Source organism: Cryptotermes secundus, unplaced genomic scaffold (assembly GCF_002891405.2).
Source record: "Cryptotermes secundus unplaced genomic scaffold, Csec_1.0 scaffold19, whole genome shotgun sequence".
Taxonomy (NCBI): Eukaryota; Metazoa; Arthropoda; class Insecta; order Blattodea; family Kalotermitidae; genus Cryptotermes; species Cryptotermes secundus.
In genome coordinates, this window is record NW_019729897.1 from 1,801,662 (window position 1) to 1,821,090 (window position 19,429).

At 39.3% G+C, this 19,429-nt stretch overlaps 2 protein-coding genes across 3 annotated transcripts in view; both read left to right on the forward strand.

Annotated features, from left to right (window-relative positions):
• The window catches only part of LOC111865694 (cardioactive peptide), a 43,735-nt gene that overhangs the window by 12,474 nt on the left and 11,832 nt on the right, over positions 1–19,429 (forward strand). The window lies entirely within an intron of this gene.
• Positions 7,614–12,307, forward strand: LOC111865696. Its single transcript, XM_023853917.2, has 2 exons — positions 7,614–8,025; positions 12,275–12,307. Exons 1-2 carry the CDS (start codon positions 7,647–7,649, stop codon positions 12,277–12,279), a joined length of 384 nt encoding a protein of 127 aa, XP_023709685.1. The 5' UTR covers positions 7,614–7,646; the 3' UTR covers positions 12,280–12,307.

The following is a 19,429-nucleotide window of genomic DNA, read 5'->3' on the forward strand; positions in this document are numbered from 1 at the left end:
GATCTAAGAGTCAAGGGCGGCAGGGAGCGTTGGAGGTGGGCCCTTCCGAGTTCGCTTATTCACGATCGAAGTGACTATAGACCAGATACTGGGAAGCTGGTATCATTCAGTAAGACCATAAGTTGCATTAAAAATCTATTAAGAGTGAAGTACGTGTAGTTACTAAATGCGATATCTTATTACATTGTTGTTATCTTCCTTAGTGGGTTGTTCAAATGACTGTTCTGAAGAATACTTCTTATGGGAAACACTGGGCTAGACCATATCTTATCTAGGATCCAACTTACATTACTACTACTTAAAGTTGCCCCTGTACTCAACTAATTAAGCACAACGCCACGAAGGCGTATGGGGGATCATACACACTTTTTTGTTGATTTATGTATCATTGTAATTCTTGTATTGGGATTTTATTCTGATCTGTCTGGTAGAGTTAGGACGGTGTGCCTTTCAAATCTATGTGCAGTTTCGCTATTGCGCAGTAGGACCACTGCTAGTGCGTTGGTGTGGTTTTCTAATTTTCTTAAGTATTTGCATTCTACTTTTATATGTCACAGCACACGAGGACGGTGTTTAAATTAGCAAATTAGCTTAAAGAATGTATTTAATTCTGAGTGCTAATAAATATATATATATATAAATTCACTGAGCATTGTGTTTATTTGTAGATCTTCATGGATCCTGTGGTTGTTTATGTACCAAGGTAAAAAGTAAAAGTAAAGCCATCTTTGTAACAGACCGTGGAGGCCCATAGAGTTGTGAGATGTTGACATCCTAATATTTTCTACAAAATCGACTCATGGGTGGCGGTAAGGTTGTCAGCCTTAAGCGCCGTCCGCCCTTTACCCCTAAGAATATCCTTGGTACTCATTTCTCTCAGAGGCTGAGTCGACCCCAGGGACATAGTGCGGCTGGAAGGATTTGGTAAATTGAAAAAATCCACCTCGTTAGGATTCGATCCCACGACCTTCCGGCTTGTAGCATAGTGCCTCAACCAATGCGTTCAGAATTTCTCGGAGAGTCTTGGATTGGATGTAAGATATAAATTACTTATTTGTAGTACATATTTGTGAACAAAAATATAGAAGACTATGATGGACTGGGCCTGTAGTTCGATTGGATGGGTAAAGTCAGGACAGAACTAAGACTGATAATAGTAAAATGGGTTGTGAGGATGGAAGTGGGTGGGCCTCGTTCAGAATGTGTCTACTAGCGTGATTCAGTATCAAAACCTTAAGGTTCTGCTATCACAGTGTTAGTAGTTGGAGGGACACAAAGTAAATCGATACTTTATGACCTGAGAAAACTGCGTATTTCAAACCACTTTGTCTTCCTTCATAATAACGGTTCGTGTGTCTTTGAAATTTTATCTTACATCAAACGTAACTCGTACAGCTTGAACGGGATAAATAACGTGCCGTGTGGACTGTCATGTAAAGAAAAGAAAATAAAAGAAAATATAACACACTGAGAACCCTCCAATTATTTTTTAAAGTAAAACTTCTTTTCAATATCAATTTTAAAGAATTTACATTATTCTTGCAAAAGACAGTTTGGAGAATTACCTCAATTCTTGTGGTTTTCTTGTGTTTGAATAATTCATTTGAATTTCCGACGCGAAAAATGGAACTTAATCATATTTCTTGGCCTTTCCTTTCCTCAATCAGTCAAATGAAGTAAATTATAGTAAGAAATAAACAAAATCGCCACTTCCCGGTCCCAGAAGAGGATCTAATATTACGGCGAATAGAAAAATTATTCACTCGATTCCAGAATGCTAAAAAGCTTGAAACTTTAACCAGACGGATTCAAAGTTGGGCGGCATATTAGGCAGGAGCGAGCACAATTTGACATGAAATTTTATACGACAGCTGTAAAGATAATACAAAAGAGTATCAAGATTTCGAGAACAACGAACAAAAACGTTGGTCAGTAGACAAGTTCTGAATAAGAACGTTGTTACATTAAACGCAATACGGAAGCATGAGATGTGTAGCGGAAATGACATTCCAGTAGCGACGGACAGTTTGCCTCGAGATATCAGAAATAGGTTACATCCTGTGAATTCAAAATGATTAGAGGAAAGCGACAGTGTTCTGTTTTAATATTGGGAGCAGATACTGAAGAAAATCATGTAAAATCTCAATGGTGCAGCGGCCGAAAAGGAGAATTATTAACGGCTGAGCTAATTTGCTTATCGGAAACGCAGTGCAACAAGTTATAAATATTTTAATTCGCATTTAAATTAAAGACTACAACAATATAAAAATTAATTAAATACTGATCAACTATTTACGTGTAGAATCTTATTGCTCTCAGAAAGGATGATCAAACACGGCAGCAGAATGTACCATTCAATGGTATTGCAGTGTCCAATTTTGCCGAAGAAATTTCAAAGCGTACCTTTAGATAACAGCATCCCTTAGTACATATTACAGTTGAATAAAATTTTGTATCTTACAGCATACATGCTTCTGCTTTCCCAGAAATTCTAAAGTTTATATCGTGCATAGCGCGATTTCGAAGTGGCTCTCAAGGACCATAATGTTTGAAAATGAATCACAGTGAAATAAGTACAGTGTGATATTTCAATGGGCTTTATATTAGTATATAAACACATTTTTTTTCTCGCGTAGTGTCCCCTCTGGTAAGCGATCACACCCGCTTTACTGTGCAAAAGCAATATACGCCCATTGTTGTTTCGTTTAGTTCGTAAAACAATCACTAGTCGGCGCCACAGCGGTAAATAGGAGCGAAATGTCCGATGGTACTACAAGACTGTGATCAGAAACATTTTTGTTTATTCGTAGACTGGGTTGTTATGCCGGCCACTAGCGGGCGTATTGTACCAGCCCATGATGATGATGATGATGATGATGATGATAGATGGGCGTGGAGTAGTTCGTGGAAAGAGAATTGGCCGGGAAAGCCAAAGCACTCGGATAAATTCTGCCCCAGTGCCATTTCATCCAACACAAATCCCACATGACCTGACCTGGAATTGAAACCGGGCCCCCGCCAGCGATTAACGGCCGAAGACGGCATCTTGGTAACCAGTATATATGAGATTTCATCAGAGCTTATTGTAAGAAAAATTGTAACGAAATACGGGCGCTTACGCAAATCGTGAATGAATAACTGACAGTACTTGAGCAGGACTATAAGAATTTAGAGGAAAAAGTGGAATGGGGGTGGGATTTCCTCCGAGCACTTCGGCTTCCCCTGTCAATTCTCATTCCATCAACAGCTCTACATTCATTAATTACCGTATTAACCGATTATATATATATATTATTTTTTTTCACTGACTCTACAGCCCCTTGGGACCTGGCCTCTGATTTTCAGTTTCATGGTTATTTTTAGCCAGTAGGACTAATTTGACGGATGATCAGCTCGTCGCAAGGCCTCTACCCAAACACAAAACCATACCAAAACATCCATGCTTTGCATGGGATTCGAACCCACGATTCCGGCTTCCGAGCGAGCGAAGACAGTACATGCCCTAGACCGCTCGGATACCGTGACCGGCCTGTATATAAAGGTATATATATTGTCACGTATCGGGCGTATAACGCGACAAATAACTTCACGATGTATTTGATGTAGCGAATTTTATTTCACATTCGCACTTACAATCACCCAAATTACAGATTTACGATTACTGCTATCTGCAGTATCACAAATAGTACACTCCAAATGCCACAATACAACTGACTGGTTGCTGGCTAACTCGGAACTAACTCGGAGGTAGCTCGAGGACTAACTCGGAGGTAGCTCCAGGACTAACTGACTGTGAATAGCCTTCGCTGCTCCTTATGTAGCCTTGATCGGACAATTGTCGTCTGGTGCCTTGTTGCTAGCCACGCTGTCCGGAGTTGTTGACTGCTGCCTAGCAACCGCGATATCCCTCGGTGACGTCACCACGCGTTGCGCGTTGCATAGCTACCAGGATGCGGGGTGATTACTCGCCTATTACGCGAGCGCTACGTTACAGCTACGTGCAGCTGGGAAGGTAGGGGTCAACATGTCACAATATATATAGTCTCGGTATTGATAGGGCCGTTAAATAGCCAACGAAGAAAAGGACAAAACGAAGAGAGTCACCTGATAATTACAGCAGCTGTACTGTCAGAGTAATGACCAATTATATGGGTGAAATGTGGAGTAAATAAAGGCAAGGAAAAGTAGAAAAGCTACCCCTGGAGGAGTCCGTGCAGGCCCATAGGCTTTTGAGAAATCGAGGCTCCCACATTTTCTAGACAATCGGCTCACAGATGGCGGTGAGGCTATCAGCCTTTCGCGCTGGCCGCCATTTACCGCCCCCCCCCCAACAGGAAGACTCCTGATACTCATTTCTGTTAGAAGCTGAGTCGACCCCAGGGCCATAGTGCGGCTGGAAGGATTAGGTAAATTGAAAACCCCAGTGACCACATCGGGAATTGAACCTGCGACCTTCCGACTTGTAGCACAGTGCCTCAATCAACTACGCTATCTCGTGCCCCAGGTAGAATAAATAAGAAGCAGAAAAAATATTAATAATTCAATTCAATACATTTCATTTACTTATTTACTTGAAAGCAACTGAAAGCCAATTAGGCAAACACTGAAGATAAAATAGTCATAATAATAATAATAATTATATTATTTTTGCCAAGGAAGCATAGACTTCCATTTTGGAAATGGTGCTGCTTAAAATTCAAAATACCGACATATAAACTCCGTGTGTGCAGTCTGAATTTGGAATCGGTTACACGGGTCCACGTAGAATGTCGTGCATTTAGAATGAATCATTTTCTCCAATATAGAATTTTGCAGACAAACAACAACACACTCCGTGGCCTGTAGTCTGTAAGCGAACTATACCGACGGAGCCAACGCCGCTTGTCGGCGGAGTTAGTGTCAACTTTAGCGGATAGAGGGTGTCGCGTGGTCAACGCAACGGATCCCCAGGGCCGTTAATCTCGGTTTTCTAGACCGGGGCCGCTATTTCCCTGAAATAGCTCTTCAATTATCCTCACGAAGCTGAGTGGACCCCGTTCCAGACACACTACCTCTCAGAAAATCTGGTAGCGGCAGGAATAGAACCCGGGACCTCTAGATCTGTAGCCAGGAACTCTGACCACTAGACCAAAGAGGCGGTTTATGTCGTGCATGTAGGATGAAGTATTTTCACCACTCCAGAATTTTGCAAATACTGTAAAATCTTTCTCTGTCAGTCACACATGGACCACACCAACATCGTCAATACTTTTCTGATGCCGATCAACTGGTAAATTCAGAGCAACCCTCGAGACGATTAAACGGATCACTTCGAAGTTTCTCCAATAAGCTTAACGAAGTTCTGTTGACCGTCTGAAAGTACATTATGTCGACTAAGAAACTTCACAGCGTAAAGAGCTAGGACTAAACCCCAGAAGGAGATTACACGTAAACAGTGATGAGTGCACGTGTAAATATTTAAGACAGTGCGAACTCTTCTAATGTTATAAAATTCCTTCTTTATATCCAAGTCTGAATGGGGATTAATAAGAAACAAAAACGAATCGTAATTTATTTATTTATCTATGAAGAATGCCGTCTTCTGGGTCGTGGCGCCGTGTAGATCTTGTATGAACCGACGTTACAGACAACAACCACCTGCTCACACTGGTTCTTCGATCGCGGATTTTTCTACCTTGGAGATGGAGGTGATATGTTCCTCCGAAACCTCTGTTCACACAAGATCTACACGGCGCCACATCCCAGAAGACGGCATTCTTCATAGTCACCGCCGTGAAAACCTCAAATCTTACATACTTATTTACGGATTCCTGAACAGGGCTATCAAAATCTCAGACTAAAAGCTTGTAGCCTAAAATAATTACATGATAAGTGAATAATGATTTGGGATGGATGTGGAAGGAAGAATTTTTACCGCTTAAATCAACTTGCTAGGTGTAGAGCAAGGTCGGCTAATCTTCTTGATGTCACGAATCAAAACTTAAGACGAAGAGTTTCTGCTTTAGTTTCGAATGTCCATAAAATTTCTGTAAGTTTCTAAAATGCGTCTTTCTATATCCTCATGATGTATTTCTTGCAAAAGGCCGAAATCGTTATTAAGGTATAATGCAAATTTTACATATTGCCACGTGTGTGAGTATGACTATTAACGGGGTTTGTACTGGTAATAGGATTTATTGCTAACTTACAGAACGTAATGACAAATGACTAGGGCAGTCTCACAGAGTTACATACGCCGAAGATCACTGTAAATACAACACACATAAAATTTTCTTAGTTTGTTATGTCTTCAGCAGTCGTTCCTTGGTGACGGATCCCAACAATATCCTCTGCTTCCGTACTCATATTCTTACCGGCCGGAGACTGTCTCATTAACTATGCTTGTCTGCGAAGCCGTTACGCAGTAAAGGTTGTTGTATATTTGCTTATCACGTGGTCGTTGATCAGCAACGGGTCTACATGCTACAATATTTTGTGCAGTGCAAACGCTTGCTAAAAGACCATTTAATTACATACTCACTCAGATAGAAAGGACTCGTTCAGAAGGTCCAGGGTCAGATTACAAAAGCTGATAATCTTACCTGAAATTTTATACGGTTTTGTCGATAACGTATGCATACGCGACGCTATTGCCTCTACGCCTAGAATTCTAATCCAAGAGTTCGATTTCTTATGTTATTTGTTGATATGCATTAAAGTTGTAAGGCGACTGTGAGTACACGAGTTCTTGTACATGACACTTAATTACAGCAAAACTGTCGAAAGTCTGAAGGACCTGTCGCCTTCTCACACCCCACACTGAACCCCGAACGCAAGCAGACTCCCTCGTCACTCATTGCTTCAAGCAAAGCTGATAACTTACTAAAAACTCAGTCATGTAAAGCAACAATAAAAATGCTCTATTGTCGAAAATGGGGGGCAGACGGTAGTGTAGTTGGTTGAGGCACTATGTTACAAATTGGAAGGTCGCGGGTTCAACTCCCGATGAGGTCATTGGATCTTTTTCAATTGACCTAATCCTTCCGGCCGCACTATGGCCCTGGGTTCACTCAGCCTCTAACAGAAATGAGTACCAGGAATTCACGGAATAATTTTCCTGGGGAGTAAAGCGCGGCCGGCGCGTAAGGCTGACAACCTTACCGCCATCTTTGAGCCGATTATCTAGATAATGTGGGACCCTCAACGTCTTACAACCTTATGGTTGTTACAGGGATAGCTTTATTTTTTTTTTACTTTTATTGTTGAAAATATTGTCACGTGTAAGGGATTAGCGTGACGAATAATTGTGGGTTCTATATTTGATGATTGGATTTATTGGACGTCTCCATTACAATTATAGTTGATTACAACAGTTCACACATTGAATTCGTTCTTGATGACGAATCTCTCGCTGTATTTCTTCTGGTTCTCGGGTTCCTAGTCTCTGCTCCTTTTGTGACTGCTAGACGGTGCGCATAGGAGACACCACGCTGAATAGTTCGTCTGTTATCCTGTCGGTTCTCACGGGAATCTCGTGTCTAGCAACTTGTTACCTGGTAACTACTCGTTCGTGCTGTCCGTTGCCACGGGAATATGTGTTTACCTAACCGTTGTCCAGCAACGGCCTATTCTGCGTTGCTACGGCAATGCTTTGATTGCTTTGGAACATGGCGGACAGTGGTGGCCAGACAGCTGCATGCAATAACATTTTAGTAGATATTAAGTGTGGAAAGTGTAATAAAGTGGTGAGAAACGGCATACTATGCGATAATTGTGATAAATGGTATCATTTTAATAAGTGTAGCAATGTAAATGAAGACAAAATACCTGATAATCAATGGCTCTGTGCTTCATGCTCACGACAAAATGCTCCGGAAAGTGAGGTTATGACTACGCAGTATGTTGAGTGTGAAGCTATCCGTAAGTTGTTAGAGGAAATATCGTCATTGCGAGAAATGATATCTATCTTACAAAGGGAAAGAGATCAAGAAGTACATCCTCCAGTACATTTTGAAAACGAAATTGGTTGGAGCCAGGCAGCTAAAGGTAAATCGAGAAGAAAACAGGTGACTCCACAGTTTTCAGTTTCAACAAGTAACAGATTTTCCCCTCTTAATGATGTTGCTGATGAGACTGTGCAAAAGAAAACACTTAGTTGTCAAAAAAAGAACGTGAAAAATAAGAATAAATTGATGTTTTATAGTGACAGCTTTGGTCGTGGCATACCCACATCACTAAATAAATCTAATGTTGATGTTTCAGTGTCCGGTGAGGTTAGGCCGGGTGCTAAGGTATATGATGTTTTGAAAAACTGTGTAAGAGATTGTGCTGTACTTGGCCCAAAGGACCATGTAATAATTATGGGTGGTGCTAATGATATTGCTAGTAACGAAAGAAAGACTTGTATCAATGTTGTAAAGAGAACACTTTCCGCACTAACTTGTACAAATGTTGTTGTTCTTAATATACCGATTAGGTATGATTTAATAAAAGATTCAGTAGTAAATATGGAAATAAGAAAAACAAATGCTGACATAAACAAGGTGTGTAAAAGATTTAGAAATGTTAAAGTATTGGATATAAGTAATATAAGCAGAACCTATCACACAAGGCATGGGCAGCATTTAAACAGACTAGGTAAAGAATATATTACTCAAGAAATAAGTAAAATAATAAGTGATAATAAAAAGAACCAACTAAATGTAATAGTTTTAGATGATCTAAACCAGGGAAACTCACAATGAAGACTGGATCCCTTGGGTTCCAGTCATTCCCAGTTGGGGTAGTCAAGCCAAAATATAATTTGAAAATAATACATCAAAATGCTCAATATCTTAGTAATAAAATTGAAATATTTACTGAATTTCTCCAAAGTACTACCCCTGATATATTAGCTATTTCTGAACATGGTCTTAAAGAGGATGAAATCCATCAATGTATATTAGGAGGTTATACTCTAGTCTCATATTTTTGTAGGAATGAATATAAAGGTGGAGGGATAGCTATTTACAGTACCAGTAATATGGTACAATGTAAACACTTGAATTGGGTTACTGGGAAAAGCATTGAAAAAACTCTTGAGGTTACTGGTATGGAAATAATGTGTGACAAGATTAAACTTATAATTTTAGCATTATATAGATCACCTAGTGGTGTAATGAATGAATTCTTTAACTTATTAATTGATATATTGCAGCAGCTTGCTCAGAAAGATCGTTATATCATTCTTGTTGGAGATTTAAATATAAATACTATGGAAAATGGATGTGGTCATAAGCAATTATTAGATATCATTAATGCTTATAACATGATTATGACAATAAATATCCCTACTCGAGTAACAGAGAGCACAGCAACGATTATAGATCAGATCATTACTAATATACCTGTTAACTGCTATTATACTAATGTTATAAATAGCTTACTTTCTGATCACTATGCTCAATGTATAACTATTAATATTACCCCACCAGTACTAAAAAGGTGTTATAAAGTTGGTAGAGATTTATCTGATGACAATATAACTTGCTTTTGTTCTTATATACAAACTGAAACTTGGATGGAGGTATTTAATGATAATGATATTGAGATCAAGTGGAACTCTTTCTATGGCATCTTTAACTATTATTTTAATATAGCCTGTCCAAAGGTAAGACGAAACTTTGCAAGTGTAAATAAGGCTACCTGGATAAATAAGGATGTTGTCATAGCCAGAACAAAATTAAGAAATTTGTATGATCTTTATATACAATGCAAATCTCAAGAATATAAAAATGTTTATAAAGCATATAAAAAAGTATATAATACAATCATTAAAACTGCAAAAGCAAATCATATTCAGAATATAATAAATAGATCAATAAACATTCCAAAAGCACTGTGGAAATTTGTAAATCGTGAAAGAGATTCTTTAAATAATAAACTCACTGGAAATATAAACTTATTTGATGGAAAACAAAAGGTTTCATGTCCAAACAGAACTTGTAATATATTTAATAAAACCTTTGTAGAAACTGTTAACAATCTAATACTTGATAAAAACTTAATCCACCCACAAACCATTAATAATATTGATAGCTTAAAAGACTCATTTGTTTTGCTTGAAATAACAGAGGCCGATTTGATTAAAATAATCCACAGTATGGCGAATAAAAAGTCTGCTGGACTTGATGATATCTCTCCTTATTTGTTAAAATCATGTATACCTTATATTGCTAAACCGCTCTTAGAATTGGTTAACGCATCAATTAGAGATGGTATATTTCCATCTATATTAAAAAAATCGGTCGTTTCCCCTATTTATAAAGGGGGGACTAAGGAAGATGCAAGTAATTATCGACCTATTACACTTGTTCCTACTTTCTCTAAGGTCTTAGAAAAAGTAATAGTTAATCAACTAATAGCCTTCTTAGATAAACATAATATTTTAAATAAATTTCAGTTTGGTTTTAGAAAGAAACATTCTACTAATGATGCTATTGCCACAGTTATTGAAAATATAATAGATAACTTGAATGATAAAATAAATTGTAATTGTGTCTCTTTAGATCTATCAAAAGCATTTGATTGTATTCAGCACAACATTCTTATGGATAAATTATATAAATATGGTGTCCGCGGTATTCCACATATGTTAATTAAATCTTATCTTACAAATAGAACACAACAGGTGAAAGTTTTACATAGGGAAACCAATGAAATAAAGGAATATCTATCGAGTAGCCTGCCAGTTAAATTTGGAGTCCCTCAGGGATCAGTTCTTGGTCCTTTGCTTTTTATTTTATATATAAATGACTTTCCTCACCTAACACAAGGTAGATCTATAATGTATGCTGATGATACTTCAATCTTGAATATGGGACAGAATATAAATGAACTCCAATATATAACTTCAACTAATATTGGAGTTGTGGAAAAATACTTTGAGATGAATGATTTATTCATAAATCCAACTAAAACGCACTGCATTTTTTTTCAAACAAAGCAATGTAGGCAGGACTATAAATATAAAATTTTAGTTAAGAATATGGAAATAGAAAATGTGAATAGTATAAACTTTTTGGGTGTGGAAATAGACAGCACCTTGAGTTGGGATGTTTATATTGATAGAACCTGTAGTCGAATTAGTCGTAACTTGTTTTTATTAAATAGACTTGCTAAATTATTAGACCTAAAGGGCAGAAGAATGTTGTATTATGGCTTGATCTTCCCCTTTTTATCATATGGAATTGTAGTATGGGGAAACAGTGCTAAGGCACTTACTAAAAGAATTTTTATTCTTCAAAAAAGAGCCGTACGGTACACTGCTGGGCTAAAACCCTTAGAATCTTGTAGAGACAGTTTTGTACAACTAAAGATTTTAACATTATATTCAATGTACATATTTCAAACCATTTTATATGCAACTAATAAGTGTAACTGTACGGTAAATAAACAAGTACACACTCACAATACTAGAAACAAAAATGACTACCATAAATGGGTGCATAACTTAGAACTTTATAACAGCAAACCTTCTGTTGCTGGCTGTATCTTTTATAATAAATTACCCAATAGTATTAAACAGCTTGACAATAAAAACCAGTTTATAAGGGAACTTAAGAATTTGCTCATAAATAGATGCTACTACTCAATTGATGACTATATGAATGATAAATTCTGTAATGCTGGATAGTTATATATGTTGCATGTGATATTGCATTACATATTTTGTGAATTTGTTGGTTTATAATTTGTTGTAATTTTGTTGGTTTTACAACTCGTTTCATGAGATATGTCCTATTTTAATGTAGTCTGATCTGTGATATGGGTAAATATGAATTGATTAATGTATAGATAATTCTGAATTGTTGGAATTGTTGCGTGTTTGATGTGAATACTCATTGCATATTTGCGAGTTTATTGGTTTTGATCTTATTGTATCTTGCTGATTTTATAATTTATTTGAGTGAATGAATGTTTGGATAAATTTTGTTATGCTGCATATTGATATATGCTAGATATGATAGTCATTACATATTTTGTGATTTTATTTGTTATGAATTCTCGCACCTTGCTAATTTTATAATTTATTACTTGTGTCATGTTCTACACCTGTGTGGTCCGATCTATGGATAGTGAATGTTGAATGTATGAATGTATGGATGGACTGTGATATATTAGATTGTGATACATGCTAGATGTAAGTAGTCATTACATATCTTGAGTGTTTACTGGTTTAGAATCTACTGTATTTTGTTAATTTTATAATTTATATTATGTGACATGTCCTATATCAATGTAATCTGATCTACAGGATGAATAAACATGAATGAATGAATGAATGAATGTGCTTACCGAAGCGTTGCCTAGCAGATGGTCATATTCTGGGTTTCAGGCGTCATGTCACAATAATGATGTCTCAATCAAATATGGTAAAAAATAGAGTGATTCAATATTGAAACTATTATTATTTCCATCAAATATGGCAAAAAATATAATGCATTCAAGATAAATGAAGGTTTGTTTATCTGTACGTAACATTCTGTTATCATGTGTGAAAACAAAAACGTATGTTGACATACAAAAGTCAATGAGATTGCATTAACCCATAAACCTACCAAGATATTTCATACAGGAATTTACATGTTCAAAACATTTGCTGTTCACATGATTCTCTTTACTGGCGAATAAATGAATTATATTTTCTTTGAGCATTCAATGACTCGCCAAATCAGTTGTGAAGCTGTGTAAATATTTTATAAAACTATTGGGCTGGCGTTTGGGTGTCGAGATAGCTCAGTCGGTATAGCAACTGGCTACGGGATGCATGACCGAGGGGTCGGAGTTTAAGTCCCGGTAGGGCCAAAAATTCCCCTTCTCCAGATTCCTATCAAACGGGTACCAGGGGCGTTTTCCCCTGGGGTAAAGCGGCCCGGGTGTGAAACTGACCACTTACATCCAACTAGTGCAGAGGTCAAGAAAAATGGGTCTATACATCCACTCCTCCATACGCCTTCATGGAGCAGTGCTTAATTAATTAAGCATGGGGACAAATTTGCTTTAACTTTACTTTACTTACTGGGTTGACGTTTTGTCTACAAAAGGATAAATCAAAAGAATAAAAGCTGTATTTTCAGAAAACATAATTGTAAGATATTACCTTTAAAATCTTAGAGTTCATTTAATGAAACAAAACCCCAAATCACCTTATTTCTTAACTTCTAAAAGCGAGTTATTCAACGCCGTAAATGAATAGTTCTATTTCCATTGGACTAACATTAAAATGTTACAATTTTACTGCTAATATAAACAGAAAACTGTTAAGGCCATGCATTAAGAAGTTACTTTATATTCTAGTTTAAATACATATGTTACACGAGCTCTTTAAAACGAACAGACGTAACCTCAGCGCACAGAAACGTGGTATATACAAATGTTTGCCTTGCCTGTGAGTACACACTACATGAGGGACAGGACCGAGTGAAAACACGCGGGAATCCAGCCGCTGCCTCTCTGCCTGCTTGCCTGTGGCGGTACATTTTGCACCCCCCACTTTCTTGGATTCCTGTTACATGAAAATAATGCATGCCGCTCTTTTATTCATAATGAGGCCGTTAAGTGGCAGTAATCTAAACGCGAGAAGCAGTTCTGTAAATGAAACTGTTTCATGAGTTACACACCGAAGAATTGTCTGGAATACTCGTGATATTTTGACTAACTTTTCATAAAGAAGATGTGCCTCAAATCAGGGAAGGCTACGAAATTTTCGTCGCCTTCAGCGGAATTCTGGTGTTCCTAAGTATAAATGAGGCTTTTAGAAGCAGAAAATATGCCTGGCCGATCAAAATGGCCGCTAGATCTAAGGCACAAAATGTCTTCGCACGCTCAAACTCTGAGATCATGGGCTAAAATCTCACTCGAGGCATAGATTTCTGTGTGCATTTCTTCTATGTTTGTGTTATCTTATGTAGGTAGCGGCCTTGTGACAGGCTGATCTCCTGTCCAAGGTGACCTACCAATTGTCTATAAGTTCCTTAATTTAGAATTAATTCTGAATGGGAACAGGCAAAATAATATATAGACTTAATAGATATTTAAACAGTATATAGTTGAAAGGCAAGTAATTAATTTACATAATAATAACTAAGTTTATAAGGCAGTGTTTCTTATGTAGTTTGTTTAATTTCTCTCTTGTCATAATTGTGTTCCGTGCGCCATTCATAAAGAAGACTATGGCATAATTAGAATTTCATGCGCCTTATTCATTATATATGTCAGTCTGCCTTTCTTTGTACCCTAACGTGGAAGCTTTCCAGAAATTGCATTTTCCAGTGAGTAACGCTAAATAAGCTTAGGTCGTAAGTGCATACTCCCTAGTTGCAAAAGAATGCTAGACAGGTCAGTAACTAATACTTTTGTTAACGTCTTGGTGCACTAAATATATCTTACATTGCATTTAGGTACACGTTAGATTACATTTTTTCTAAGTTATAAAACGTGAATATAAAATAGGCCTCGGCTGATGAGGGAATTATAATCGGAAATCATTAAAATATTTTACAGTATAAACACATTCCTTCTTCATATGTAAATATGTCACCTAACGTGTAAAATATGAAGAACGATGATCTCGAAATCTCCAGTACACGTGACACCAAGCATAAACGAATAGGACACTCGAGATTACGGCAATTTTCTGCTCTGTCCAACATCCGGTATTCTGAAGAAAAATAAAGAACACGACGTTTCGGAAACTGGATCTGTTTCCATCCTCAAATGAGGGGGTGGGAGACGCCTGCTACACTGCGTCTGTTAGAAATATCAAACCCCATTCACTGAACCAAGGTCTTTAGGGATAATATCCTGAGATGTGCATATCAAGTGGAACGTCATATGAAAGCGTTCTAGTTTCCTATAGGAAGGGTATACACCGGGTCCATACCGGTTCTGCAAGTGTATCCTAAACGGCTCATCTTAACAGACACAACAGAGTATTTGCCTCCCACTCTTTCATTTGAGGACAGAAACAGATCCAGTTTCCGAAACGTCGTGTTCTTTGGTACTCTTTAGAATACTAGCAATGATGAAAAAGATAAAACTGTCCCTGTGCTTAACTAATTAAGCACTACGCCACAAAGGCGTATGGGGAAGTGGATGTATAGATCCACGTTTTCTTGATCTCGCCATTAGTTGGTAGTGAGTGGTGAGGTCATTCCTCGACCCCTTTACCCCAGGGGGAAAGAGCCCCAGGTACCCATTGGATAGAAGGATGGGTGAGCCCCAGAGCCGGTCTGGACGAATACTGGGCAATGGAAAATTCCGAGTGTTACACCCCACTGTAAGTACCCTTCAGAATCTACAGAGAAAACTAGGAGTTCGGAGCTAAATTCTGCACTGCCTGGAGATGTATGGTCAGCATCAGGCTTCGGTTTGCACTTGTACCTGTCTACCAGACCTCATGGAGTCACAAACCAGAAGACCATAATCATAACGCTGACAGACGAGAGAACCTGAGGTCTCAGTTTTGCAGTTACAGGCGCTGCTTGAGCCATGCATCGAAATGATAAAGCAACAACAGCTGTGTGTGTGTTCTCTGACCAGTTTAGCCAGCTGTGCGGGGCCCACACTCTCAGTAAACACTGCGCTCTTATTTGGCGGGAATACGTACTTTCTTTTCCAGTTTCCTATTTCAAAGCCAGAATTCTCTCGTTAATATTTCAGCAGAGTTGCCTGTTTTGTTATACCCAGAGAATTGGAGGGAGGGAGAGACAGAAAGGGGGGGGGCTTGTGTGGGGAAGGGGTTCAACTTCCTTTAGGCCAGCGAGGAGATCGACATCCGATTATTACGGAAATTTGTAAAAGGGTTTTCAGATTACTGTATCTCCTGTCCGTCAGCGCTCCAAACTATTGTCGTTTGCTAAGTGCGTGTTGTCTGAAGGGCCTTTCATTTAACAGATGAATAACAGTAACATTCATATCCTGAATAATATAAAAAATGTACGGTGTAAAATTTATCCCTGTGCTTAACTAATTAAACACTACGCCATGAAAGTGTATGGAAGAGTAGATATACTGATCCACTTATTTTTGACCTCGACACTGAGGCACTATGATACAAGCCTGAAAGTAGCGGGTTCGATTCCCGATGATATCATTGGAATTTTCAATCGACCTAATCTTTCAGCCGCAATATGGCCCTGGGGTCGACTCACCCTCTAACAGAAATGAGTACCAGCAATCTTCCTGGGGGGTAAAGGGCGGCCAGCGCGTAAGGCGGACAACCTTACATCCATCTGTGAGCCTATTGTCTAAAGTAAATGTGGGATCCTCGATGTCTCAATACCCTATGGGCCTTCACGGCTACTTACCAGGGATAGCTTTACCTTTTACTAGTTGCAAGTGAGTGGTCAGCCTCGCCCTTCGACAAATTTACCCCCTTCGAAACCTCTGAATAGGAGGCTGGGTGGGACCCAGAACCGGTCTGGACCACGTGACAAGGCGAAAAGGCTTGTTGCTTTTCAGGTACACGAACTCTGATACTTCGCCGTCCAGCCCGTAGCTAGTCGCTATACCGACTGCGCTATCAGGTGGATCAGGTGTACTGTGTGGGTCTGCTGTGCCCAGTGAATGGGATTAGCTCTTTTTCACTGACCCAACCGAGTAGTTGTCTCCTACTCCCAACCCCAACCCCACCTCCACCTGAGGATGGAAAGAAACCCAGTTTCCGAAACGTTGTGTTGTTTAGATTTCTTTAGAATACCGGACAATGGACAACGTCCAAAATCATAGTAATCACGAGTCTTTCAGTTCAAATTTTAATATTATCTCCATTTCTACCGCTAGGTCCTTGCAAATAATTCCTTGTCATCATATTTTCCACTGAAAGACAGTAAACATTTTTTTGTGTCCAGCGTTAGTTCTAAATTCCCTAATCACCTATTCTTATTGATGAAATCACTGTGGTAGTATTACTCGTAGATAAAGGATTAATGTATAAGTTCCATTCCCCTGTTATTCAATCTCTCTTCTTTCAAATATTCTCCTCAGTAATTTGTTCTCTAATACCCTTAACTCCGTGGCCTGTAGTCTGCAAGCGAACTATACCGACCGAGCGAACGCCGCTTGTCGGCGAAGTTAGTGCCAAATTTACAGGATAGAGGGTGTCGTGTGGTCATCGAAACGGATCACCATGGCCGTTAATCTCGATTTTCTAGACCGGAACCGCTATTTCCTTGAAATAACTTCTCAATTATCCTCACGTAGCTGAGTGGACCCCGTTCCAAACCCACTACTTCTCAGAAAATCTGGTAGCACTGGGAATTGAACCCGGGACCTCTGGATTTGTTGGCAGGAACTCTGACCACTAGACCACAGACGCAGTCTTAATACACTTAATCTGGGTTCATATAGCAGAGGAGTTGATGGAAGAGCAAACTAGTTATGAAGCACGTTATTTGCTCCAAACAAGACAGTTCCGTGCAGGTATATGATTATCTTTTCTGGCTTNGCGCAGTCCTAATACCCTTAATCTAGGTTCATTTAGCGGAGGAGTCGATGGAAGGGCAAACTAGTTATGAAGCACGTTATTTGCTCAGGTCCAGGCTTCAAACAAGACAGTTCCGTGCAGGTATATGATTATCTTTTCTGGCTTTGGTTGTACAGCATTTACTGAGCCTCGAGTGTCCAGCAAGAAATGTGATGTCACTATAAGATCCTGAGGACGGGAAAGTAAACCTGTCAGAAGGAACGACGTTGTGAGGGACACTCTGTCACTGCCATCTGTTTACAGTTCGTCCAACTAACTTTCTTCCTTCTTTCTCACCTCTAATTTGCTATAGGGCACAACAGCAACATGAAGAAGCTCGCGAATTCAGGGGGACTTCCCCACAGTATTTATAACGATTACTAATTCAAAGCCAGAACGCTGCAATTTAGCGGCATAGCGTGGCATTATTCGGGATGCGCTCATTTCGAATCCCGTCCAGGACACTTGTTATTCTGACTGAGACTTCTTAATGTTTTCCTCAACCCCTTCACGGGGAGGCACTATGCTACAAGCAGGAAGGTGGCGGGTTCGATTTCCGATGAGGTCATTCAATTTTTCAAAAGACCTAACACTTCCAACCGCACTATGATCCCGGGGTCGACTCAGTCTCTAACAGAAATGAGTACCAGGAATCTTCCTTGGGGTAAAGGGCGGCCGGCGGGTGGGGTATCGTCGTTTCTAGTAGAGCTTCATGAAATATTTACTCCTGCATATTTCTTCTTTTTTTAGTCTGTAATTTTACTCATTCCCTTTGTGAGACGGATTCTCAAAGCTGACTTCATGTTTTCATTTCTATCTACATATCTACGTACGGCTCAACAATCCTTGTGGACCTTGGCCGCTTTTCAGCTTATTAATCCTACATACAGTTGGTAGGACTCCCTGGACGGAGGATCGGCTGGTCGCAAGGCCGCTACCTACACACAGGACAACATGAACACAGAATAAACGCACATACTAACATCCACACCTTTGAATGGGTTTCGAGAATACGATTGAGCGAGCGAAGACAGTTCATGCCTTAGACCGCGCGGTCACTGTGATCGGCCCTTCTTGTATTTAACACCAAATAATAGACAAGATAACAGAATTTTGTTATTTTTAGCTGTCTTCCACTGGGTAAACATACATCTCGGAGTTCGGAGTGGATATACATGATTCAGCAGAAAATTAAACTGCATTTTGCGAAAAATATTTACCATTTGCTGAAGTACTGTAGTAGCAAGAAGCTTCAGACATTAACATGGAGAAATCAAATTTTCAGCTGTGTCAACCAATATCTCAGCCGGCACAAAGTTTGATACCGGTGTTAATGATTCGCCCTTTCTGCTCTAGAGGAAACCTCTTCGAGTCAGACACCAGCTACACTTTCCCAGTCACAAAAATACACATAATAAACCGCATGCGACAGACGGACAGTACGGCACGGCAAAAGTAAATTTGTCGTGCTTAAGTAATTAGTCACTACGCCATGAAGGTGTATGGGGGAGTGAAGGTATAGAACCATGAATTATTGATCTCGACACTATTTAGAGACGAGTGATCAGCTTCACGCCCCGGCCGCTTTAAAATCGGAGAAAGAGCCCCCAGTACCCATTGCATAGGAGGCTGGGAGGGTCCGAGAACCGGTCTGGACGACGTAAAGTGGAAGAAGTTTTCTCTTCCGGGATTCAAACTGCGACCCCTCGACCGTCAAGGCTTTCCCGGCTACCCAACGGACAGACAGTTTTTCAAATTGGAAGGCGACAGTAACCGGACACCAAAGAACCTCGTCCGCAGAAAAAATACAATTTCAATCCGGGAATTCGCACATCCCCCGGTTATTTTGGGTCTAGGGTGGGACGCCAGCCTGCCACTGTGCTTGCTGTTTATTGCAAGGCAGTAAACATGTGAAGGTGTCCTGCCACTTCAGAAAATGGGAAT